We start from the raw sequence: 26,398 nt of genomic DNA on the forward strand, positions 1-26,398 counted from the left end.
GCGGCCCTTGGTCCCCGCGGCGCCGAGAGGGGGCCGGGCGCCCCGGAGCGCCTAGAGCTGGCTTCCGCCCACTTCGGGAAGGGGCCATGGGGTGGTGAGCGCCCCTCGTTCTGCGAGGCCGCCGCCGGCAGGCTCCCCATGGCCGGGACGTACAGCTCCACTCTGAAGACGCTGGAGGACTTGACCTTGGACTCCGGCTATGGGGCCGGGGACTCGTGCCGCTCGCTCAGCCTCTCGTCCTCCAAGTCCAACTCGCAGGCGCTCAACTCTTTGGCGCAGCAGCACCGCGGGGCTGCTTGGTGGTGCTACTCGGGCTCCATGAACAGCCGCCACAACAGCTGGGACACGGTGAACACGGTGCTGCCCGAGGACCCCGAGGTAGCCGACCTCTTCTCGCGCTGCCCGCGACTCCCCGAGCTGGAGGAGTTTCCCTGGACCGAGGGGGACGTGGCCCGCGTGCTCCGCAAGGGCGTCAGCGGCCGGCGGCCGCCAGCCTTCTCGGGTGAGGCGGTACGGCGCCTGGCCGGGCTGCTCCGCCGGGCGCTGATCCGCGTGGCCCGCGAGGCGCAGCGCCTGAGCGTCCTGCACGCCAAGTGCACCCGCTTCGAAGTGCAGAGCGCCGTGCGCCTGGTGCACAGCTGGGCGCTGGCCGAGAGCTGCACGCTGGCCGCCGTCAAGGCGCTGTCCCTATACAGCATGAGCGCCGGAGACGGGCTGCGCCGGGGCAAGTCAGCGCGCTGCGGCCTCACCTTCTCCGTGGGCCGCTTCTTCCGCTGGATGGTGGACACTCGCATCTCCGTGCGCATCCATGAGTACGCGGCCATCTCGCTCACCGCCTGCATGGAGAATCTGGTGGAGGAGATCCGGGCTCGGGTGCTGGCCAGCCAGAGCCCCGACGGTGGAGGGGCCGGAGGCGGGGAGGTGTCCGCTGAGGCCCTGGAGATGGTCATCAACAACGACCCCGAGCTCTGGGGCGTCCTGCAGCCCTATGAGCACCTCATTTGCGGCAAGAACGCCAACGGTAAGCGCGCCGGCTGCCGGGACGGGCGGGGAGGGCAGATGCCCTAGGCCGAAAGTGATGGGTGTGCCGGGTTCTGGGAGAACGCCTTGGGGCTTAAGGTGGAGGAGGACACTGGACAGAAACTACTCCCAGACATTGTTCTTCTGAGATGAACTTTCAGTGGTAAAGCCCTAGCTGACTTTCGCCAACCCGTGTTGCTTGGCATTGGCACTTCCCGGGGTCTGTTCACTGAGGGCATGAGATGGAGCTAAGCTTACTGCCCTGCCCCCTTGTCTGATTGGGTCTCTAGTTTGAGAGCTGATGGACGCTGTGTGGTTTTGCCGCTGGGGTCTCCCAGCCTAGTTGTAGCCAAGGACTCTGAACTTGGAGAGCTGAGTGAACCATGGGGCTGGGAGGAGGACAGCCAGAAGTCCAGGGCCTGGTGCTGCTGCTAAAGACACAGAGTTGGGCTTTTTCTCAGGAAGTAGAAGGGTGGTGGGTGAGATGATGGAATCTGTGACTCCTGAACCTCCCCTTCCAGAGAAGGAACCACTTGCTGGCTTCCACGGCCTGGTTTTCCATGCTGTCACCTGCCAGGTGAGCAGTTTGTGAAAACGCTCTATGTACCGTGGTAGCTTCAATGCACAGCCAGGTCGGCTTTCCTGAAGGAGAGGCTGCTCCTGTGTGCCACAGGATGGGGCAGGGGTGGGAGGAGGTGGGCACGGCATGGTGTCCAATCTGGGAACAGAGCCATTGGAGGGTTTTCCCTCTTCTGACATGGCATGGCTTCTGGCAGAGGATGAGCACAGAGCATCTGACCACCGCCCCAGGTGACGTTAGGGTGTGGCCTGCACTCAACAGCAAGCTGCCTACCAGACTCCAATTTCAGGAGTTGGCAAACCATGAATTATTCAGAATGGTTCCTCGCTCAGACATCCTTGCTGTCTGATTGGATGACCATTTCAGGGTAGCTTTCAGGGACAAATAAGTAAGCAGCAGCAGACCAGTAGCTACTGGAGAAAGATAGAGAGGACCCATCTTCACGCAGAGTTTAACCTTATCGTCAACATGCAAACAGCACTCAGCAATGTGCCAGTTTCTGAGCTTAGCACCTTGTATGATAACTCATGGAATCTGAATAACCCTACTTATTGGTAGGTAGCTGTCCCTATCAATCTTATCCCTATCAATGGGGAAACCAAGGTGGGTGAGTAATTTGCCCAAGACTGTACAATCCTCCCTGACAACCTGCAGAAGACAGACAGACACACAAACACACAAAATTGCCATCCAGTCAGTTCCAACTCATAGTGACTTTTTATAGGTTTTGAGCTTGTCAGTCTTTACAGGAGCTGATAACTTCATCTTTCTCCCTTAGAGAGAATGAGGGATTTGAACTTCTGATCTGTCTGTAAGCAGTCCAATACTTACCCAACATTGCCACCAGGGCTTCTTAAAGATTACACAAGTAATACATTGCAAACCTTGGGATTTGAACTCAGGTTCCAGAGTCCACATTTCTAACCACTGTAGGAAAGAAAACCACATTTTAATTTGTCATTATCGTTGTTTGTTCCATTTCCAAGCAGGGCAGTTGGCACACTGGGGGCCCTCTGGGAGTACGTGTGGCTTACTATCACCGTCTGTGGGTTTTTTTCTTCCTGTCACAGCCTCTAAAGTAAAAGGGTGCCCGGATGGAACGCAAGAATCTTGGCCTCCTTTGCTTTCAGCTTTACTCAGGCTTAAGGTCAGACTGGAACTTCAGATGGTGATGTCACAGCCGATCATTGTGCTTTGCCCTCCAGACTGGTGTTGTCCACACCGGGAACACCCCCTCCAGGAGGGAAGTGGAGGGCAGGGTGATTTCCAGTCAGGGGTCATAGCTCAGAGGCAGGGTTCTGTACTTTTGGCTGAGGGAAGACCCTGGCTGAACTTGGAAGATGCAAGGGGTCCCAGGAGAAGACACAGAGGCCCTCGCTGTATAAAGCAAACTAGTGTAAAGAAATAAGAAAATGAAGCACTTCTCTGTTTTCTTTCACTACAACTTGAGGCTTATAAGAGCAACTGCCTCTATCAGTGACCAGAAATTAAGTACTAGAAAACAGGTGTTTTCCACTAAAGGCCTTACCCTATAGGGCAATTTCTTATCTGAGTCATCCTTCAGTGGGATTTTCTTTACAGAATCGGCTTTTGACCCCATTATTGGACCTCTTCCCCACCCCAAGCAATCCTGCTTACGTGGTAGTCAGGGTAGTAGGAGCCCCTCTATTACAGAGGACAAAGGCCCTGGGAGGGTCAGGAAGTGCCTCCTTTTGTGCATGATGGTCTCCAAGGCACTCAGAGGCGAGGTGGCCACTCGCTTCCACTTAGTCGCACGCTCATTTTTCATACGTGAGAAGCTGGGGTGGCCTCGCTAAACAATAGCTGGGTTGATTTATGAAGTTTCTTTAGACAAAGGGCATTAAATGCTTAGAAGAGGAGCAATGAATCAGTTGGGCCCGAAAGCCAGCTTCAGAGGGAAGCCGAGGAAAGAACCTTTGCGACGTTGGCAGGACCCAAGGGCCAGCAAGGTTCCAGATTACACAGCAGCAGACCAAGCGCAGAGCGGTTGCACAGGGGAGGGACGAAGAGTTCATATTCTTGTCCTGCTGGTCTTACCTTTAAATTATGTATCATTGTTGTCAGGCCTGCTAATTATACAGCAGGGCACCTGCATTTGACTCAGCTATATGGGGCTCTTAAAAGTCTAATGTCTTCCAACCAGGAATTTCAAGGCCCTAATCCAGCCTATCCATTACTCAAATGCTGGACAAATACGGTTGTGCTCAGCCCAAGATGGATAAGAAGTTCTTTAGTGTTGATACAGTATGATCTCAGCTGCACAGAACAGCAGGGGCTAGCTATCGCAGCCTGCGCATTTGGTGTTGATGCCCCTGCTCCCAGGGTGATGTCAGTAAACAATGGTATCTTGGTGGCTTCCTAATGGGCAGGTAGAGAAACCACTTTAGCCAAGGAGTGTTTATAAACAGGAGCTGTCGGAAAGAGATGGCTCCTCCTCTTTTTGGTATGTACGTTTCACGCTCCTTGTCACTTCCAAGTTTCTCCTTCGACTGTTTTGCTGACCGCTTTCCTGGCACTCGAGATGTCCTCCACTCTTGAACTCCAGACAATGAGGTGGTAGGATGTTGGTGATGAAATTCTTATGCCAAAGCAGTGCCCAGGATGGATGGGAGCATTGCTCATTGTTCTGTCAGTGCTGGTGAGGACAGACTCGGAGGCACCTCACAGGGTTCAGAGTGCTCTCCTGCCATGGATAGGAGTGGCACAGGATCATTTTTTTTACTCATCCTAAGCCTCCTTTTTGTCGTGTATAAAATGGAGGAGGATAATGGCACCCGTCTCATAAGGTTATAATGAGGATGAAGTGATAGTGCAGATTTGAAGATCTTAGCACATAGTGAGTGCTCAGTATGTAGCATCAACTCGGTCAACAAATCTTTATTGAGCTCTGACCCTTGGACCTCCTACTGGCAGAAGTGCTGTGGCTTACCCGGTGAGCAATAGCTATGAAGCTTGCAATTCAATGGTGGAGACAAGAGAGCCAGCCAATAATTTACTCTGTTATTAAAGAATTAAAATAAGCTTTACCTCCCTGCCCCGGACCTTGCCTCCTCAATAAGTCACAGAACCCAGCGCTATCTCTGCCATCGGACTTTGAGCTCAGAGCCATCGCTGTCCCCTTCACCTGCCAGTGCCTAGCACACAACAGTTGCTCAATAAACGTTTGACATGTGACTGGTGTGAATAATTGACAGGAAAAGCCTCTCTCACGTTTTATTGGTAATAGCCAGTAATGTTGACATCAGTGCCATCCGAGTGCCTGCACGTGGACAAAAGGCCTGCACGTGGACAAAAGGTGAGGCTGGCTTCTTCCAAAAGGAGATGTACAGCCTTGGAACCCCTATTTGGGGTCACGATGAGTCAGAATTGACTCGATAGCAGCGAGTTTGGGGGTTAAAGGCAAAATAAAAAGATAGTGACCTCAGGCTTTTCTGAATGATGGTATTTTTTACCGGTAGGGCAAGTCTCAACATCTCATTTGCAGCTAAGCTGTAAAAGGGCTGCATCTGGAGTGGGGAGCGGGAGCCCTTCTCCTGGCTGGGGATTGATTCAGGGAGGTGATTGTGGGATGGATTTCCACTGAGATAATCAGCGCAAGGAGCAAGGGTTAATTGAGCTGCTATTTGCTGTTTAATCAGTTTCCACACCTGGGTAGTCTGATGAGGCAGGGAGGGCTGCCCACCCTGCTCTCTGGCCGGTTTACAGAAGCCAAGGGGCTGGTAAAACTGAAACAACGGCAAAGCATTGGAAAGGAAAACTTATTTTTCTCTTTCATGCCTAGAAACACAACCCCAGCCTATGGTGGGGGAACAAGGGCAGGTGTTGCACTTCCTCCAGAATACTTCACCTGCCTGCCCCGACCCTTCCCTGGAAGACCCAGCCCTCCTCTGACTTTGAGCTCAGAGTCATCCCTGCCCCCTTGTCCTGCCAGTGCCTAGCACACTGCAGTTGCTCAATAAACATTTGAAAGGGGTAGGGTGAGGCCCACCACACAAATATTTTGCTTCCAGAATTTGCATCTGAATTTGTTTGACACCTTCCTCTAAAGAACCAGTTCAAACCCACCAACCTCACTGGGTGAGAATGGTGGGGCAGAATGCTTCCAAGGAGGTTTACAAGTCCATCTGTAGCAGTGGTTCTCAACCTACCTAATGCCACGACCCATTCGTACAGTTCCTCATGTTGTGGTGACCCCCGAACCATAAAGTTATTTTTGTTGCTACTTCATAACTTATTTTGCTACTGTTATAAATCAGGTGACCCCTGTGAAAAGGTCGTTTGAACCCCCCAAAGGGGTTGCAACCCACAGATTGAGAACCATTGATCTATAGAGACAGTAACTGGATTAATGGTTTCTTGGAGGTCAGGCAGGGGAGGTTGGGGAGAAATGGGGAGCTGATAACAAGGAGTGCAAGAAAGAAGAAAATGCTCTAAACTAGAGGGGGGTGATGATTGTACAACTCTTCTTCATATGATTGAACTGTTGAATTTCATGGGGTTAATTATATGCCAATAAACTTTTTTAAATTAAAAAAAGCACAGAACCGCTTCTCCCAAGGCAGCCAATGCATAGTTCCATGAGAAATAGTGGATGTGAGCCTAGTGGTAATGAGTTCGGCTGCAATCTGCAAAGCCAGCATTTCAAAACCGCCAGCCGCTGCTCAGGAGAAAGACGGGTCTTTCTACCCCGCATAAACAGTCACAGTCTCGGAAAGTCACAGGTGCGGTTGCTCAGTCTTTTAGGGTCACCGTGAGTTGGCATCGCCTCGTTGGCAGTGTGAGTTTGGTGTGGAGGAATAGCAGCAACATTATGGGGTGCCCATGCCATAGCAACACCACTCCCCTATTAACCTCTGATTTCCAGCGGAGTCAGCCAGCTGCCTGTGATGAGGTCAGTGTGAATGGGAGGGTTGTCGGGTTAGCAGGATGCCTTCAGTGTACAGGGTACAGTGTACAGAGTACAGTGTACAGAGGGGTCTTAATTTGGTACCCAAGGTGGAAGAGTACAAAAAACAGGGGTCTAATACCAAACCCCAAACTCACAGTGACCCTGTGGGGCAGAGTAGAGCTAGCGGCCCATGGCTTCTGAGACTAACTCATCACAGGAGCAGACAGCCTCATCTTTTGTCCATGAAGTGGCTGGTGGATTCAAACTGCTGACTTTGTGCTGATCAGTCCAGTGTATGAGCAGCTCTGCCACTAGAGCTCCCAGGAGGCAACAGATAAATCACTAAGAGGATTGACACTGGTGATCAGGTCCCTTAGGGACAGCAATACCCCCTAGTTGCCGGCAAAGCACCCCCCCCCCCAGAGGAGTGCATTTATGTCCCAACCCACCCACCTCCAGAGTGAGTGTTGAGCCCAGGGTCCCAGCTGCAAAGGTGCCCTTGGGAGACTGCTGGGATGCATAAACTACATGAAATCGGTCAGAAACAACCCGACAACTAATGGTAACAGGGTAACTACAGGTGTGTCCGTACCCCGCCTCCCCACGACAGTTGTTGTTAGCCGGATGACACTTTGGGTGGGTGGATGCCCTGGCCTCCAGGCTGACAGGCCTGATCTTTGTGCCATGCCTTCATACTTCCTTTCCTCCTCAGCACCTGCCTGGTCAGGGCTGTGCCCCACCTCGCTCGAGCCCAGGGCTGGACTCACAGTCAAGAATAGTGAGGGGCCCTCCGCAGAATGGCATGGAGGGCAACAACAGCATGCCCTCTGAGGGTGTTTGTTTACGGCTTGCTGAGATCAGGCACATTGTCATCACACCAAGAGCCTCCACGGCCACGTGTGCAAAGTAGAACTGGTCTGTCGATCTCCAAGTGTGACCTTTTGGAAGCAGATCGTCAGGCCCACCATCCAAGGTGCCCTGGATGGGGTTGAATCGCCAGTCTCTAGGCCAGCGGTTCTCAACCTATGAGTCGAGACCCCTTTGGGGTTCGAACGACCCTTTCACAGGGGTTGCCCGATTCAGAACAGTAGCAGTGAAAATAATTTTTATGGTTTGGGGTCACCACAACATGAGGAACTGTATTAAAGGGTCGCAGCATTAGGAAGGTTGAGAACCACTGCTCTATGCACTTAACTGTTTGGTCCCTCCCCTGGGACCTGGTGAATCCGGTGAATCTCCACAGCCGCTATGAAGACACTGACCTGGATGGGGAGTTGTCTCCACCTCTAAAGGACCCTCAGGGGGCAGGCCTGCAGATGCCATCGATTTTAAGGCGCCTTTATTGCCACTCGCTCCAGAAGGGCAGGAGCGGGCTGCCCAGGGAGCTGACAGGTGTCAGCTGCTGGCTGGTCGATAAGCTCATCAGAATGGAGGGGCTGCAGGCACCACTGCAGTGCTCCTCTCATGGGGCCCAGGGAAGGTGGAGTCACAGGGATCTATGTGCAGGGCATTGGGATCTGGGCGCGAGACCCTTTTCCAAGGGAGCTTCGAACCCCTGGAGCCCACGACAGTGCCTGACTGCTGGCTCAGCCACGGTAAGGAGAACGGAAGGCCGCATTGAAATGCTCCAAAGCACTTTGAAAACTGGGTCCCTATTTCCTCTGCTTCTTACTGACCCCTGCCCTCAAGCCAGTTAAAGCCTCTGAGCCTCCATTTCCTGGCAGTTGGTTCTTATACGAAACCCAAACAAGCAAAAATCATTGCTACGGAGTCAGTTCTGACTCATCGGGCTGCTAGAGGCCTAGCACTGCCCTATAGGGGTGCCAGTCCTGTAGTCTTTACTGCCAAGGAGCGGGCTAGGTTCAAACTGGAGATCTTTTGGTTAGCAGCTAAGCACTTAACTCCTGCACCACCAGGGCTCTGGTCTTCCACGGGGGCAGTTTACTCTGTACTTACACACTGGTGCCTCCAAAGCGCTCAGGGGCTGTGGGGTGGGGAGATGGGCAGTAACAGGTGGGGCTGCCAGGTATATATCCCAGCGGCCTCATCCCAAGCTGTTTGATTCCACCACCTGTGCCACTTCTGTGCTTTAGTTTCTTCCTTGGCAACAAGGGTCTCAGTCCTGGTGCTGTTTGTTTTGTGTTTGGGGTGAAAATTTGCATAGCAAGTTAGGCTACGCAACTCTCCACTATTCACCTTTGATGCTGGATAGTTCTTTGGCGTAGGGACTGCCCTGTGCCTTGTAGGATGTTTAGTAGCATCCCCGGCCTCTACCCACTAGATGCCAGGTGTACCCCCCACCTCTAGTTGTGACCGTCAAAAATGTCTCCACACTTTCAGGTATTCCCCGAAGGGCAAAATTGCCCCTACTTACACTGCTCTGTAAAATAGGACTAAAAGTAGTACTAGGCTTGTTGTGAGGACCAATCAGACTTGGCAAGGGGTAGTTTCTGGGTGGGCAGGGGGTTAGTGTACTTGGCTGCTACAAATGGTTGGAGATGGGAGTCTGCCCAGAGAAGCCTTGGCAGGAAGGGTATAGTCAGCATCTTCTAGAGAATCAGCCATTGGGAATGCTCCGGGGCACAGTTGAACTCTGATCCAGGGGCTTCCCATGAGTGTCAGCCTTGACTCAACAGCAGCCGGCCTGGTTCTGCCATGTGTAGCCTGGCACATACAACATTGCTTCCAATGGGCACCATCGATTTTGCCAACTTGGGCCAGGCGCACCAATTGTGTTCTTTCATTGAGGTGGGCATCTCATACAGGGGAGGTTGTTGCCCTGAGCCTCTGGGTGACAAGTATTAGTCACCAGGTTGTCCTTGGTGACTAATGGTTGTTGTGTGGAGGGAAGGGGGGCTTCAGCTGATGGAGGAAAGCACCCCTGTGCTCTGCTCCATTATGGCTGGACGGTTCCCCAAATGAAGTGGGCCGTCAGCAGGCAGTGAAAGCAGAGCCCCTCCCGTTCCCCGCCCTGGGGAGCAGGTGTCTGACCTGGCTTGTTGCAGCCACCCAGTCCTGAGACACAGGGATGGCAGGTGTTTCTGTGTCGCTGGTCTGTCATGTAAGCACACTTTGTGGTGTGCTTGCTTGTATGTACAAAAGGCCTCAGTGGTTTCAGAGCTTTTGCCACATGTTGGGAGCTGCATACTGGATTGGGAAGAGAGGCTTAAGTAACACAGCCCGAGCCAGCCAGAGACATGTCTTCAATCAACGACTGATGAGCTTACCAAGGACCAGCCATGTCCCAAGCAGAGGAGGCTGACTTAGGGAGGGTAAGGATTGATGTCGACCCCGAAGGAGTTCAGAATGTTGTAGGGCCAGCAAAGCAAGCACCTGGAAGCTTACCAACAAGTAGCATGTCGACTTTGCATTCAAATCATGGAAACGATGCTGAAAACTGCCACTTACCATGTGCTGTGCCCATCCTGGTGCTTCCCGGGAGCTCCTTCCTTTGCTCCTCCCAGCTCCTCTGTTCTCTAGAGGCAAAACCAATGTGCCTGACATATAGGGACATAGAGAGAGAGGTTTACTTCAGAGCTATGGCTTGCACCGCTGTAGAGGCTGGCAAGTGCCAAGTCCGTGGATCAGATGTCAGACTGGAGGCTTCTCCTGACTTGAGTAGCTGCAGGGACAGATGATTCCTAGATTGGCAGGTCAGACAGCAGGCTGCTGGCGATTCCTGGGATCAGCAGGCCAGGAGGGAGGCAGCTGGCTCACATCCAAAGAACCAGAGAATGAGCCAGATAGATGCAAGTTCTGACCCCAAACCAAACTCACCTAACAACCATACAGGACATGGTAGAACTGCCCCTGTGCATTTCCAAGACTGTAATTCTTTACAGGAGTAGAAAGCCTCCCCTTTCTCCTGTGGATTGGGTGGTGGTTTCACACTGCGGACCTTGTGATTAGCAGCCCAGTGCATAACCCCGACACCACCAGGGCTCCTGATGTAAGCTCCAGACCCAGCCAAAGCAAGCAAGCTTGTCATCGTGGAATCAGGCCCACCCACCGGACACTTCCTTGTGATTGATTGGCTCAAGACTGTGATCTGAGTAAGGGCATTTGCATCTCACCTTAATCGTCTTACAGCTGATTGGCTGCACCCAGCAAATCCCTGGATGCATGTGATTGCCTCATGTTCAAGCACATCCTGGGGACTCCTGGGCATCAGCTACCAACGCACTGAAGACCCTGGGAAAACTAATCCTCACAGGATTATGTGAATATTGTTTCCATGTCCTACAGGAGAACCATGAGGCTTTTGTTTGTTGAAGAGCATCGGAACGAGATGCATCTGGCCAGGGAGGCTGCAGGGGAGTTTGGGGTTATGGTGGAAGGGCCATAGCGTGAGCTGGGCTGGGACAGAGGGGTGCTTGGAAAGAGAACTGTTGGGGTTGGGGCGGTGGTGCAGAGAACATGGAGGCTCCCAGGCAGAGGAGAGGGAGAAAAGTATGTGTTGGAGAGGGGCAGCCAGTCCTGCTTGGCCGGAGAGTTCAGATATCAGACGTGGAGGAGGAGTCGGGTGAGATAACATGGCACAAAGGAAAACTTTTCCCACATCTTTTACCCAGATGTGAAGACGTCTGCCTGAGTGCAGGACGCAGTGTTTTCCAGAACGGATGTTTGCCCTTGTGACGATGAGAATGCCGGCACCTTGGCTCATCTGTACCCACAGCCCCAGACCTCCCGGTGACCCTCGGGTTGGTTGAAAGCTTGGCCCCTAAAATGCACGTATCCTGTGTCATGTGTCTTCTTGTCCCAGCGAGAAAAGTAATCCAAAAAGATTTTAACTGAGCAAACCGGGGTTCAGGAGGGGCCGAAGGACAGGGCCTCGGGCAATCTTGCTTCTGCTGTGGAATTTGGCTTCTAGTTAAGCATTTTCCGTGGCCCGGGAAACAGCATTTCAGGCCAGGACAATCCTGGCACCAAATGAAAGTGGGGCAGGCAAATGTGCTCAGTGAGGACGTGGGCTCGCTTGCTTTCGCCAGAGGAGGTAGACAGCAGCACAAAACAGGTGAGATCAGAAGGCCCCAGAACATTCTTCTCTGATCAATTAAGTCTGACATGATATATTCAGTTTCTAGTTTAGAGTTCGTTTTGTTGTGCTGGTGGTAGTTTTTCTTGGGAGGAGGGTGGTGGGCAGCAGGAAGAGGGCGTAGGGTCAAGGTGGGAATGGGAAGAAATACTGGCTCGGCTCTCAGAGGTAAACACAGCCACCTCCTAATCCTTGGTCAAGTTGTTTCCTGGGAAGGATCAGGAAAGGTTCAGCTGTGATAAATGTTTGACCTACAAATACCACCGATTAGCTGATTATCTGCACTGGGCTCTGTGGGGTCCAGCTGCATTTATCTGGCTGGCATAATAGTGGGACAGGCCAGCAATGGCTTACCTACTAATTCAGGTGTGTTGGTCTTTTTCCTGCCCCCAGTGTCATACAGCAGTTTTCTTGGCACCTGAAAACATACATACACCCAAGGGGGCTTCCAAAAGTTCGTGGGGAAACGGCATTAGCACAGAATGGACATTTCCCGTGAGCTTTGCGAAGCCCCTCCCTCATATAGTCATTTACCATTAATCCCAAAACAACAAGGGGTGTGCTTAGTCCTACTACCCACTGTTTTCTCGGGACTCTTTTCAAAAGATGAGCCGAGGGAAAGTCCAGCCCCGGGATGGAAACTTTTAAGCTGTCAACTTGGAAGCCCTGGTGATTCAAGGTTAGGGGAGGGGAGAGATTAGAGAGTGTGAAAGGGCCTCTCTTCACATGAAACTCGTCTCTCAAATCAGGGCCAAGTCTGTTGTTGAGAACTTTGTTTTTCAGCCTCTTCCCGTAAGAACAGCAGTGTTTGCTGTGAGGAGAGCTAAAGCGGCTCCCACAGGCCGAGGCTCGCACCCGAGCCAGTCTCTGCACCCCAGCTCCCAGAGAGATCCAGGGTAGCCAGTTTAGGGCAGTGCCCCCTCTGTGACCTGGAGTGAATCACCCTGTCTTCTTGGACATCTGTTTCCTTATCTGTGGTGTGAAGATGCTGCCTCAGTTCTCCTCTGTCTCTAGTACTGTTTCTAAACCCCACATAGACACGGTGAAATCATCTTCCTAAGGCTGAGCCCTGCCATTAGCGTCCTTGGGAAAGCAGCGCAGTTAGGGCTGGACGCTCTCTGAAGTGCTGGCCGGGTGGGACTCAGCCCAATCCATTTTTGTCTTGGGATTAGATGTGATTACTGTACTTGGAGCCTGCCTTCCCAGCTCCCCTCAGAAGGATGAGTTCTGTGTGCTTTTGGCTGACCTCCCACCGCAGTGCTTGACAGCTGTGTTGAGGCCCTGGCAGGCCAGTGTGGTGGGGTGGGGAGGGGAGGGTCCCACTCCAAAGTGACTTCATTCAGTGGGTGTTTAAAGCTCGCCTACCCAGACTCAGGTATTTATAGCAGGGGAGCAGCTAAGGAGAAAAAATAAAATAAAAAATTAAGCTACACCCTTCTTTATACTATGTGGGGACAGAGAGAGGCATTGTGAGGAATTTAGAAGGCAGAGCTGTATAATCCAGCAAGATATTTTTAAACGCTGTTTGTTGCAGTTGGCAGGGCCGGCCTTTCAAAGAAGAGGGAAAAGGAGAGTAACTGAGGATGATGGGCTGCCACGAACTCTGCAGGCTGAAGCACAGAGTCCGGTACCCGGAGGTGTGCCGGCTCTAAACTCCAACTTATTTCATAGTCGCAGGCTCTGAGTCCTGCTCGGGCAAATCAGGAGGAGAGGCTGGGTATGTGGAGTGGCTGGCTGGTCATGCCCCTTCCTCCCCACTCCATGCCCTGCGAATCCCCCAGTGAAAGACCAGTGAGCTGTTCTGGAGAAGTGGGAACGTGTGGCCCGCAGCGAGTGTTGCCTCTGTGAACACCAGGGATGGTGGTAGCTGCTGCTTACCTCGTCTCGGCAGCCGGGCAAATCACGTTTTACTCGGGGGCGGGGAGGGGGCAGGAAGATTTGGAACACGTTGCTTGCAGCTGTTCCTCTGGGTGTAATCCTCCCAGGCAGAGCCGAACAGGCCAGAACTATGTCGGGGACCCAGTTCTGTAGTAGATGAGAGAGCCCCCTCTAAAAAGGCACCGGGACAACCTCCCACTGCCCAGCAGATGCTTGCGAAGTATCCTAGGAGAAGCTGCCTGGTTTTCCGTCAGGTTGGCCTGTGAGGAGACAGATGGTGGTGACAGTGGGAGTGTCTGAGGATGAAGAGCGGTGAAGCTGAGAGCTGAGGGTACATCCACTTGTTCATTCGATAGGTATTTCGTGAGGACTTGTCGAGTACTAGCCAGTATGCCAGGTCTTGGAGATGGAAGACATGAATGAAACAGACGTGAAGGACAGGCAAGGAAGAAGGCATGTTTGAGGGACACAGTGAAGCCAATGTGGCTTGACCAGACAGCGGGGACAAGTGTCGGGGGGCTCAAGGAAGTTGATCCAGGAGCCCAGTGTGGTTGGGGTGGGGCGAGCATGGGAGGTGCGTTGGTGGGGGAGAGTCTTCAGGCAGGACCTTGTGTAACTGGCCCTTGACTTTTTATGCTGAGCGAGCCTGTCACCATGTGAAGAACTTAAGGCCAGCGATGACAGGATCTGACTTGCACTTGAGCAGGATCATTTTCTGTGGGAGTCAGGTATGGAAGCAACTGACAAGTTAGGGGGCTTTTGCAGTCATCCAGGTGAGACAGGATAGTGACGTGGGCTAGGTTGTTTTATCTTGAAGTTGGAGCCAATGGGATTTGTTAGCTGTGAGATTGGAGAGCGGTATCAAGTAAGACATGTTAAGTTCATGGGCAGGGCAACTGGGAGAATGAAGTGTCCGTTGACTGTTTGGGGAAGGCTAGAGAGGAAGTAGGACTGGGCCGAAGATCCAAGTATGATGTTGGCTGCTTACCTCCAACTGAATGTATATCGTTGGGAGGTGCTGACAGGGCAGCTCCCACTCATGGCAACCCCATGTACAGCAGCAGGAAGCACCCTCTGGTCTGGGCCATCCTCGTGATCATTATGTTTGATTCCATTGTTGCAGCCACTGTCTCGTTTCATCCCCTTGAGGGTCTTCCTCCTTTGTAGGGACCCTCTACCAAGCACGATGTCCTTTCAGAGTAGTCAAACCGAAACTCACCGATGTCAAATCAATTCAGACTCCTACTGATCTCATTGAACAGAGTGGAACGGTCCCTACGGGTTTCCCAGACTATCACTCTTAATGGGAATAGAAAGCCTGCCTACCACCTGAGCAGTTGGGGGTTTTGAACTGCTGACCTTGTGGTTAGCAACCCCACACTTAACTACTGTGCCACCAGATTCCCATTTTTAATGTACGGAGATGTCAACTAGGTGGTTGGCCTGTAGATCTCCCTGACTGGGAGGAAAGGCTGTCTTCAACTTCCTTAATTCTATGATGGATTGAAACACTGCCCTCTTTGCCCTTCCAGAGGGTGGGCTCATCCAGCAGCTTGAGTGGGCCCTCAGGCAATGGATATTTAATGATCAGTCTTATAATTCTTTGGTTGATGGCCTTAAGATTCCCTGAGGTTTGCTCTGGCTTCTTTCCGCAGGCAGCCTTAATGAAGATCATCAAACCTGTCGTTTCCTGTCATTGGCCTGGGGTCTATTTAATTAGGTCCAGTTGTTTCATGGCTGCCTGTGACTTTGCATGTGTCCTTCACGTCTGAAGAAGCAAGACTGTTTTCTGGCAGCTTTTCAGTATTCTTAGAGGTTAAGCCTGCGTTAGAACTTTAGTCAGGAAGAGAGTCCCCTTGAGTGGGCCCAGACCAGAGGGTGCTTCGTGCTGCTATACACGGGGTTGCCATGAGTGGGAGCTGACCTGTCAGCAACTCCCAACGATATACATTCAGTTGGAGGATTCTTGGAAAGACTCTGGGAGTTCTGAGGGAGTGCCCATGAGATGGTTCCGCCTCTGGTCCCGTTGGTGGAGTGGATGTGGGGGTTAGCAACACCGATTCTCCAGAACGGAAATGCCAAGAGTTGGCAGTTGCCTGCCAGTTAAATTACTTCTTGTCTCTGCACCTCAGTATTCCTCTTCTGTTAAATGCGGATAATCTAAGCTCCCATCTCATGGGGTGGCTCTTGCCGTGATCATCAACCATGGACTCCTCTGGAGAGCTGAGGACAAAGTGTGCACACGTGTACATGTCTCCGTCTCTGCCGCTCTCCTTTCATTCTCTCTTCTCTCGCAAGGTTCCACCCTCAGAAATTCTGATTTAAATGGTCTGGAGTAGGGCCCAGATGGTGTGGGCAGAGATCTTGGGAGTCTGGCAAGCAACGAGCACTCAGACATTAGCTGTTATTAGTGGTAAAAGAATCATTGTTCCAGAGCACTCGGGTTTTTGCCCCACCCAGGACGGTAACTTTCCTTCACTACCGCCTTGTCTGGAAGGTTCTCCGGAGAACACCCGAGAGACGCTGGAGTTGCTAGGTGTGTTGCACAGAGAGGGCCAAGTTAGATTCAGAATGACAGTGGCCCTGTAGAAAGATGTTCTCTACTCTAGTGATCCATGTTTCTTAATCCTTCTAATGGTGTGTGTGTCTGTGTAATACTATTTCCACTTCAAAGAGGAGGAACTGAGGTGTGGTGAGTCTGAGTCACTTCCTCAAGGTCTCACAGCTGATCGATGGTAGACTGTCATGACAGCTAGGTAGCCTTGCTCCTGATCCTCTGCCCAGCCGCACCATCTTCATTAGCTATCGTTGCTCCAACAGGAATTACCCCCTGGGGGGGGCCTTCGCAAACAGAAATGGATTTTCTCAAGCGACTCCCTGTCCAATAGGATTAGACACCTCCCGGTCCTGCAGCATTCGCACCGTTGTTATGTGTGAGCCTATTGTTGCAGGCACCCTGTCAGTGCATCCACCCTGTGGAAAGCCTTCCTCTTTTTCCGGCCCCTCCATATTCCCCAGCATGGGGTCCTCCAGGGACTGGGCTCTCCTGGTAACATGGCCGAGTTCAGAGCGCCCTTCTAGGGGAAGGTTTTCTCTCTCTGTGGGCTCTTAGGGAAGGTCTTTGTCTCTGCAGCTTCCTGGCTCCTTAAGTGTCACCATGTGTCTTGACCTCTCCTTGTTTTAATCTCTGTAGCACAACCGACTGACTCAAGGGTCACCAGACACAATCCTGCATCAGTCACATAACAAGGACAACCCATTCCCAACTGGGATTATAACCACAGGCACAGAGGTTAGGACTGACAACACACATTCAACCCGTAATGCCCACTGTGGACCCTCCCCTGCCGGAAGAGCCAAGACACTGACTTCTCAAAGCGGATCTGCTAGGTACTATGAGATGAGTCCCTGACTCAGTACCTGACTGTGCAGTAACTTTATATTATCGTGTAAGCCTTAGGTTCTGCTACCTGTTTTCCAGAGGCTCAGAGAAGTCCAGGTAGCATAGCTAGTAAATGGCACAGCGGGATCTAACCAAGGTCTTTGGGGCTGAGAGTCCTCATTCGCTCTGCCACCTCCCTCTCTCCTCCCCTCCCTGTCTCCTCCCTGGGAGAGGCCTGGGTGGGGATGAAGCACATCCAGTGATTTCCTGAGGAGAGGAATGAATGGGTTGGTCCAAGAGGTCCAGAGGAACTGAATTAAGCAACCGAACAACTGGGCCATTTAGGTGCCTTAAAATAGTCGCATTGCTCAGTGGGGTGGCCGGCCCGACCGGCCTGAGACCTGTGGTGTAGGTATTTGTGTCTGCCTGTTTAAAGAGACATCCTGCCAAGCACATCGCTTCTCCTGTGCGAATGGAATAACTTCCCAGAGACTGTGTGCGCTGGCTGCTTAAAATAGTCCAAGAGGAAGAATGTTTGGAAGCTGTTAGCTCCTTGAGTCTAATTCTTCTTGATTGATGACACCTCAGAGAGTGGGGGGCTCTTCGTATTTGCCCTCTGGCTGTTCCTGCCTGCCATACTTTAGTCCTGTACCCTCATAAGGCAGAGGAGTCTGTCACCAGCCAGAGTGGCAACCTCTCCTACAGTTTTTAATTGGGAGCTCTCCACACACCGGGGGCTTCTTTTGTTTTGTTTTGTTTTTTAGGGAAAAACTAAACCAAAAATGAGAAGACATTTGTTTTGGAATCGACCGTGTGTCTCTTCCAGCTGCCTTGGTTCCAAGATCTTACGTGGTGTGGTGTTGCTGCTGGAGCGAGAATCACTTATTTCATTTGTTCACTCTCAAACCTGGCCTGGGAGGGGGCTTCTCCTGGGGCGTCCAGGAGGCCGGACACACACGAGGAGAGCCTCGGAGCTGCTCCATTCAATCCGGTGGTCACGGGCCTTGGGTGGCTGTTCCCATTTAAGGTAAATAGGATTTATCAAATCAATCCCTCAGTCACGCTAGCCACGCTTCAAGCGCTGAGTAGCCGCATGGAGATCAGGCCAAAAGGGTAAACAACAAAATCTCCCAAACAATCACCTTCAGTGAGATCGACTTACATGATGCCCCAAGGTTGGGCTTCACTTTAACATGTTGTGAGGAAGGCACGGGGGCAGGGATGCTCCGTCCGTTGTACGGAGGGCTGTTGCTCTGGGTGGCGAGACCTACAGCCACAACACTGCCCTGCCGTTCATGCTCATGCCGGGGACCCCTGGGGTTAGAGGGCTCTCTTGGTTGTAATGTTTACGGAGACATATTGCCAGGACTTTCTCTGGGGCGTTGCTGGGTGGATTGTGAACCCCTGGTCTTAGAGTAGCGTAGAGCCCAACGTCTGCCCTATGGTGTGGCCCTGTGGGTGGAGGCTGCCATATCAGCCATCTCCATTGTTAAACATCTCCATCGTCACAGACAGTTCTCTCATGGACTGGGCCAGGGCTGCCATTCCAGCGTGAACTAGCGAGCAGCCACTTGAAACCAGCTCTTTGGATTTTCCACAGGTCTTAAATTCTTCCTTCTTCCTGTCGTTTCTGAAGCCCATTGTTTGCAGAAAAGGCAAGATTCACGGAAGCCCAGTTTAAGACCATCGATTCTTGTGACTTTAACCTCTGCACCCTTGACATGAGGTCAGGTTTTATGTTTACTCTGGTTTCAAGGGGCTGCTGTGTGCTTCCAGCCCGCCCTTGTCTGTTGAAAGGTGCACTCAGAGACATTGGCCTCGCTCTACATGAACACTCTGGGACTGTGGAGCCGTCTCCCTCCCTCCCTCTTCCTACCTCACCATCACCTGTACTCCTAGGAAAAGCAAGAACACCACACCTGGACTGTCCTACAGGCTGTGTGCTTGGTTCATGGCAGGCTTGAGAAGCCACAGAAAGAGGCAGTGTGAGCCCATGGTTAATAACACTACAGTGCATGCTGGGAATCGCACCTTCGACATTACTAAGCTATGTGGCCTGGGCAAGTCACTTGGCCTCTCTGAGATGGTCCCTGGGCAATAAGATGGTTATTTAAAAATGGCCTCACCAGAATTCTGTGGCTGGCTGGTAGTGAAGTGGTTAGGTGCTCAGCTGCTAAAGGAGAAGTCAGTGGTATGAGCCGACCAGCGCTTCTGGGAGGAAGATGGAGCAACCTGCTTCCATACAAAGATGAACGCCTCGGAAACCGAGGGGCAGTTCTACTCTGCCTATTTGCTACGACTGTTAAAGGACTCGGGGCAGCCAAGTTTACCAAACAAAATGAACGCATGTATGAAACGTTTAGCTTGATGCTTGACATGTGCAGCTGCTATAATAGAGTACAATGTTTAAGTGCATTTCTCATTTCAGCCACACAATTACCTCTTGAGGTAGATACTGTTGCCATTTTGAAGAAGAGGAAGTGGGCTTTGGGGAGTGCCGTTGTTACTGTTGCCACTGCTGCTCCATTAGACTTGGGTGCCTCCTTAGGTCTGCCCTTTCTGCTGCTCTCCTTCACGTCTCTTTGATGTAGGTCCCAAGGGGTTTGGTTGGGGCAGTTGGTTGGTTACTTGAATGAGGAACCATTGAGAACTCCCTACAACACACCGCCTGTTCCTTCCACGTTCGAGTCTAGCTTTTTACAGGCACATTTTGCCTAAATCCAGCCTATCTGTGGGGTCCTCGCAGAAGATGCTTTTGAAATGAGTGTTCTTGAGGGAAGTGGAACCAAGTGAGACCTGTCTGAGTAGAGAGGAGCTGAGAACATGGGGGAGCCGGTGGGGTGGGGGATGGGTTCAAACCTCGGCCCCAGCACTGGCCTAGAAAAACCCCAACAAACCCATTGCTGTTGAGTTCATTGACACCCTGTACGACAGAGAAGAACTGCCCCATAGGGTTTTACAGGAAAAGACTGTTACATACAGTTAATTATTTCATCTTTTGTGCTTTAAATTTCCCATCAGTAAAGTTAGGGAGACCGAAACGTACATGGCAAGGTGGTTGTGCCGGTGCCTGGTACAGAATAGCCAGGAGGTTAAGCTTCTACTGCCAGCCTCTGTATCACCGCGCCAGGGCCTCAGCATTGGGGGTCGTCCACACCTATGTGGTTGGTGCTTTTACTTATAAACATGCTCTCTCTCTATCCAGAAAGAGAATATTAGCGAAATGGAATGTGCATATCATAGGGCTCAACACGGCCAGTCTTCCTTCTAGAGCAGCAGTTCTCAACCTGTGGGTCATGACCGCTTTGGGGGTCGAATGACCCTTTCCCCTGGGTTGCCTAATACCATTGGAAAACACATATTTCCGATGGTCTTAAGAACCGAGACACCACTCCTCTATCCCTCTCCAGGCGGGTCCGCCTAAATGCAGATATGTCCACCTACAAGTACCCGGCGTGAAGACTGTTACCCATGCTATACCATGCTTCAAGACAAAATTTCATTTATTTGTCATTAGGAATAAATATTTCACAATCTATAATTACATATTGTTTTTGTGATTCATCACCATGCTTTAATTATGTTCCATTTGTAACAATGAAAATACATCCTGCCTATCAGATGTTTACATTATGATTCATAACTTGCAAAACTACAGTTATGAAGTAGCAACGAAAATAATTTTATGGTTGGGGGTCACCACCGCATGGGGAACTGTATTCCAGGGTCGCGGCACGAGGAAGGTTGGGAACCGCTGTTCCAGAGCCTCCTGAGGTAAAATGCGCAACACTGAGGGCTGTCATTTCCGTACCTCACATGGTAGCCACCAACCCATTTTCCTCCAGCCAGACCGGGCTGCGTGACCGTCTAGTCCAAGAGTGTCATCGCAGTTGCGTTGTTCATAAAGGAGTCATTTATGGCTTGATGTGTCCATAGAGTCATGCAATCATCACTCATTTGCCAGCATCCAGAATGTGCCAAATCTGCTGCACACAGTGGAGCCCAAACAGCCTGGAGTGGCCTGTCGTGGAATTGTCCGGTCCTGTTTATCGCCCTTGTTATGAGAAATGGGTTTAAACCGGGGAATCCCAGTGCGACTGAGAAGTGGCAGCGCCTCAAAGTCCCTTCTGCAGATGGTTCCCTCCAAGGAGGCAGTGCTCTCAACGGGAAGCTTCTGAGGGAAGAAAGAAAGGGTGTAGGGACAAACATGCTATTGTCATGCTACCACTTGTGTGACTGGGGCCCGTGCTGGCCCTCCAGGCTGACCAAACCATTGTCCTTTGTGTGACTCCTTGGCAGTGACGAATGTCTCTTGGTTAATGGGTAACTCGGATTCTTCTCGACAAATAGTTGCTTTGTCAATTCCAGGTGCTGTGGTCTCCTCTGTTCATCTGTGGCCCCTCAGACCTCACAAAGACTCAGACCGGGGAGGGGGTAGAGAGTGTGTGTGTTCTGACCAGTTGCAAAAGCACACACCTCTCCACCTCTTCCCTGAAATGCAGGAAACCCCTAAATCAGCCCTTGCCAGCCTTGGCTAGGAGCTAACACACTGAGGCATTTTAGCAATGTATATGCTGGGGGCCACCTTCGCTGTGTCGGGTGAAAACCATTCTCAAAGTGCTTTCAGAGGTAGCACACATGTTTTGTTTTGTTTTTAGTGTTGCTCAGGTCATTGAATGAACAGGCAGCGTCACTCGGAGATGAGTTTTAATGTATTGGCCCCTCTCCTTCTACGAGCAGGCATCCGACAAAGGTCTCTCTGAAGGAGCCCCGCGTGGGAAAGGTCGGAGAGAGGCTGCTGAGGGATGATGTCCAAGGCTGGTCAGTGAGGGTCTCATCTGCCAGCTGTGGGGTGAAGTTTGTGTGATTAAGCAACAGAAGATGGGGAAGACATATTAGCAGTCGCCAGTGTTCATGGGATGCCATCCTGCTAAATTCTCCCAACCAATGTAAGGCAAAGCTAAGAGAGATGTATGTTGTTGAGTGCGTAATACACGATGGCCACGATTCTAGTTATCTCATGCAATCCTAATACAGCCCTCGAGGTTGGTACTGTTATCCTTATTTTTAAAGGGAGGACACGGAGGCCTGAAGACGGTTAAAATGACTTGCCACAAGCCACAGGTGGCAGAGCTGGGAGGGGAGGTGGCTGCTGTCAGACCTGAAAGCCCAGGTCTTCCATTACTGGGAGCTGACTGGAGCTTCCTAGTTAATACAAATAGGCTATTGGGAATGATTCACATAAGAATTCTCAGTGTGGCGTATAAGTAGGATGTCAAATATCTTTCCAGAAGGGTCTTTTGTGCCATTTCTTCTCAAGGCACTATCCCTGCCCCCTCCGACCCGGGGGAGCAGCCTGAGTTGGGGAGCCAGCACCAGTGAGCCATGTCCCTCTGCTTGAAGCTGTCTGGATTTCAGCCTGCTCTTCTTCTCCTTCACTCCTTCCTCTCATTTCTTTCTGGCACCTACATGCATCTCTTCTCCTGGGGCCGAGACCTAGAGCCAGGGTATTCCTCAAAGTCAGTGCCGAATCAATGAACCAGCCTCCAGGATGCAGGTTTCACTCATGCCTCTGACGGAGCCTTTGCCTTAGCAAGGCTGGGTACTCTCAGATGGCCACCCTCATCTGTGTCCTGAGGGTATGTGTATGCAGCTGGGCCACTCAGGCTCAATGCTGCACCGACTGCTTCCTTGACAAATTATGTTGCATCTCTGTACCTCAGTTTGTCTGTCTGTGGAGATACTACTACCTCCCTCATCACTGTGGTGAGGGTGATATGAACGATACCGCCAAAAGGCTTGCAACTGCGCCTGGCACAGGAGCGTTTAGTGGTGTTCGGTTAGCCGTGATGATGATGATGATGATGATGATGATGATGATGATGATAATGGTGATTACTGGTTTGTGAAGAGAAGGTAGGTAGTCGGGTAAGGAGGTTCTGTGGTGACCCTTCTCTTGGTGTGGTGAAGGAACCCACCCATCACCAAACCCACCCTGAGTACTGCCATGGGGATATCAAAGGCTTTGGAGATGAACTGGGGCTTGGTACCACTAAACGTGACTCTGGAATGAAGCTGCTCAGCACCCTCCACCCGATGTCTTGGTTTTAATCGATAGAATGGGATGAGGGGCCTTCACTTATCTTGTAGGGCTATAAAGATGAAATGGGAAGATGTAAGTAAGCAAAGCTTCTTACAACGTGCCAAGACTCTGTTGGCAATAAGTAAGTAGAACCAGAAGAAAAATATCACTTGAATGAATCTTATCAACAAGTGGAAAAATCATCTCAGAAGATGACATCCAGCCCGAGCACTTTTGTAAGCTTAAAAAACAAAGCATACTTTACAGAGCACATCTAAAGCCAATGGTGGCTGTTGAGTCTTTCCCGACTTGAGGTGACCCCACTGTCTCTGAGAGCCTGCTCCAGCAGGCTGACCATGGTGGTGGCCGTGAAGGAGGGGATCGCCACGCTGTTCTCCCACTGCGCCACGGGTGGTCTCAGATCACCACCATGGCACTTTGTTGTGGCGTGGTGCTGTTGAGTCAGTGCCGATTCCTAGTGAGCCCCCAGCCCACAGAAGGGACCCTGCCAGTCCCGCACCGTCCACACAGCGGTTCTGATGTTTGAGCCCGTGGTTGCAGCCACTGTCTGTCCGTCTCACCCAGGACCACCTTCATTAACTGCCCTCTGCTTTACCAAGCAAGGTGTCCTTCTCCAGGCACGGGTCTCTCGCGGCAACATGTGCCAAGATGATGTCTCACCGTCCTTGCCTCTAAGGAGCATTCTGTCTGGACTTTTTCCAAAAGAGATTTGGCTGTTATTTTGTAGTTCAGTTTGCAGCTGAACACAAATGGTTTGCCACACCAGGCACAGTCAGTACAGTATAGAAGGAGAAGGGAGGGGAGGGGAACAAGACGACGGGTGAAGCTAGGGAGGGAAAGACGGGGATTCATGAAGGGGGCTGGGCTTAGCCATAGATTATTGCCTGGCTCTATCTTTTGTTTTGGATAAGTTTTATGATTAAATTAAAATGATCATGGTCCAAGGATGAGGAAACACCCACTTCTGGGCACCTGCGCTTCAAGAGTTACACCCATTCTCAATAGACAGTAGCTATTGATTATTATTAGCTGGTGAGCTGCCTGGACCCCTCCACAGGCCACCATTATGACTCCGTGGGGTCACCTGCCATCTGTGGAACAAGCCACTCGACCAAGCCCTTCCACTGCCAGCCCCAGTGGCTCACGTGTGGGGAACACAGAACACTGGGGATATTTCAGTTGCCTTGTTCCCTAGCTTTGGTGCAGGTCTCGGACATAAGCTCCTGTGTGTGTCTAAATCAGCGGAACAAAGACGTGGTTGTTTTTGTCCTGGCTCCGCCAGATGTCCAGGCTTTCATTAGGGTTGCTTTAGGAGCATTTGTGCTGGCCGGGAGGTTCTCTTTCCCAGGAAGGAAACATTTAGGTTGGATCGGGATGGTGTTTGCCTTGGTACGATCTTAGACCTCTCTGCTTTCATCGCCACCACCAAGAATTGTGACCTTTGCCTTTGGTTTTTCTTTACCTGTGGCTCTCGTCCCTGGCAGGAAGGGGGAACGTGCGGGGCCTTTGCAACACCCCTGGTCAGGCCGTGTGCTCTGGGGTTCGTGGCATGTGGATAGAGACATTCCTCACGTCCCGCCCCTTCATCAGAACTTGATAAAACAGAAGAGACAAAGCACGACTTTTGGAGGACGGAGACCTAGATTCAATATTGAGATCTGAGCCCTGTGATTTGAAGTCGAAGTGATTACTGGTGTTTCCTTTATTTCAAATTGAGGTGTACAGCTCAGGTGAGTTTTGACACAGGCAGAAACCTCACCAGGTCAGGATCAAGGTCTAGAACTTCCTTACCCCACGGGGTACCCTCGTGCTCTTTCTTGGTTCATAGCCACCGCCTCCCCCAATCCCCCACAAATAACATACCCAGTGGATCGAGTGGATTCTGACTCACACCCCAAGTGACTGCTCTTCTGATTATTGTCTCCATTCACAAATTCTTCCTGTTCTCGAATGTCTGAGTTCAGTGTCTTCATCTGTAAAAAACAAGCAGCAGTACTTGTGTCTTGGGGTTGAGTGAAGAGAAGTACTGTATATACTCATGTATAAGCCAAGTTTTCCAGCACATTTTTTAGGCAGTTTTTGTGGTAAAATTAGGTGCCCTGGCTGATAATTCGGGTCAGCTTATACTCGAGCATATATGGTAAATCAAACAACACACGTGAAGCTGTTAGTCAAACGGTTGCCAGCACAGTAAACATGAGAATGAACGTGTGGCTCTGGTGCAAGTTGTTGTCACGCTGACTCCCAGGCCTTGCACCCTGAAAAGCAGGTCTCTTCCCCTAATTGCTGGCGGTCCCCCCTTTATTTTCTGGTGCTCTGCGAGCCCATCCATGCCCTGCGATTCCCTGAACACACTTCTGACATGGTGTCCTCTGCGGCTTTCAGGGTTTCTTTTCTGAAACCAGTTCTTTTTGCTTCATAAGGCAGAGGAAATGGGCAGGAAAGCTGCCCATTTGCCTCTATTTGAAAGAACCTCTGTTTGCTCGATTAGCAAAACCAACAGAGGCCTTGCTGGACTGAGGGCTGGGCAGGCCTGCTCCCCAGGTTGGGGGTGCCCTGGGCACCAGGCTCGTTGGCCATTTCATGGCCGTAGAAGCAACTTTTCCCAGCTCCTCAAAAAAAAAAAAGAAAGAAAAAAGAAAAAAAGCACTAAACAAGGTAATCCACAGAGACAGTGAGTAGATACTAGTTCCTTAGGGTTATGGTGATGGGAGAGCTAATCATGGGTGATGAATGAAAAGGTTCTCAAATTGATTGTGGTGATGATGGCACAACTCTTTTGTACATTTAAACCATTAAAAAAAACAGCATGAAACCAAAAATCTACCCCTGTGATTGTCTGAACTTCTACAGTTATAATGGTCCAAGGGAAAAACATAAAGTTAGCTGAGTTCAGGGATTGGGGACACTGTTGGCATACTTTATGATTTGTCCTTTAGCCTGAGTGTATTGTATTATAGCCCTGGCTGTGGGTCAGTCTCATGAAGGGGGGTGGTGAGGTAGAAGGGAGCGCTTTTAGGTAGCAGGGAAGATAAGAGACACACAGAGAGGCTGTACAGGTAGATAGGCCCTGAATGTGTGATATGGTCTAGGGCTAGGCTAGCTGAAGACCATTGAGCACATGTTTGCAGCACACCCATTTCCTCTCACACGTGTGTCAGCCTCCAGGTGAAGAGTTACCATTGCTGCCCTCCAGAAATCGTGCGTTGGAGAGAGAGGACTGAGGGGGGAATTGTGACACAGTTAGTTGTGTGTTTTATAGGAAGAACACAGTCCCTAGACCAGATTCAGGATGTGGGCCTAGCTTGGTTTTGGGTGCTGTGTCATTTGGATTGAGAGCTGAAAGATCAATCTGAGTCACCCTTGGACATCTTGACCTGTGAACCACACCAGTGTGCCCTTGGGGTTCTGACACATTTCCAAGGACAACTTCTGTCTGTCCCATAACTTGACGTATTTGCTAGAGGTAAGACCATTGATCCCTGCTGCCC

At 51.2% G+C, this 26,398-nt stretch overlaps 1 protein-coding gene across 1 annotated transcript in view; it reads left to right on the plus strand.

Moving 5' to 3' along the window:
- Positions 1–63: 63 nt before the first annotated feature.
- ABTB2 (ankyrin repeat and BTB domain containing 2) overlaps positions 64–26,398 on the plus strand; it is a 194,418-nt gene continuing 168,083 nt past the window's right edge. Inside the window, exon 1 of the mRNA XM_004708282.2 lies at positions 64–1,021. Coding sequence (XP_004708339.1) covers positions 139–1,021 — 883 coding nt within the window. The 5' untranslated portion in view covers positions 64–138. The remainder of the gene's footprint in view (positions 1,022–26,398) is intronic.

The sequence above is a fragment of the Echinops telfairi genome, unplaced genomic scaffold, assembly GCF_000313985.2.
Source record: "Echinops telfairi isolate 266 unplaced genomic scaffold, ASM31398v2 ScPeMD7_60;HRSCAF=208, whole genome shotgun sequence".
In the NCBI taxonomy this organism is placed as follows: domain Eukaryota; kingdom Metazoa; phylum Chordata; class Mammalia; order Afrosoricida; family Tenrecidae; genus Echinops; species Echinops telfairi.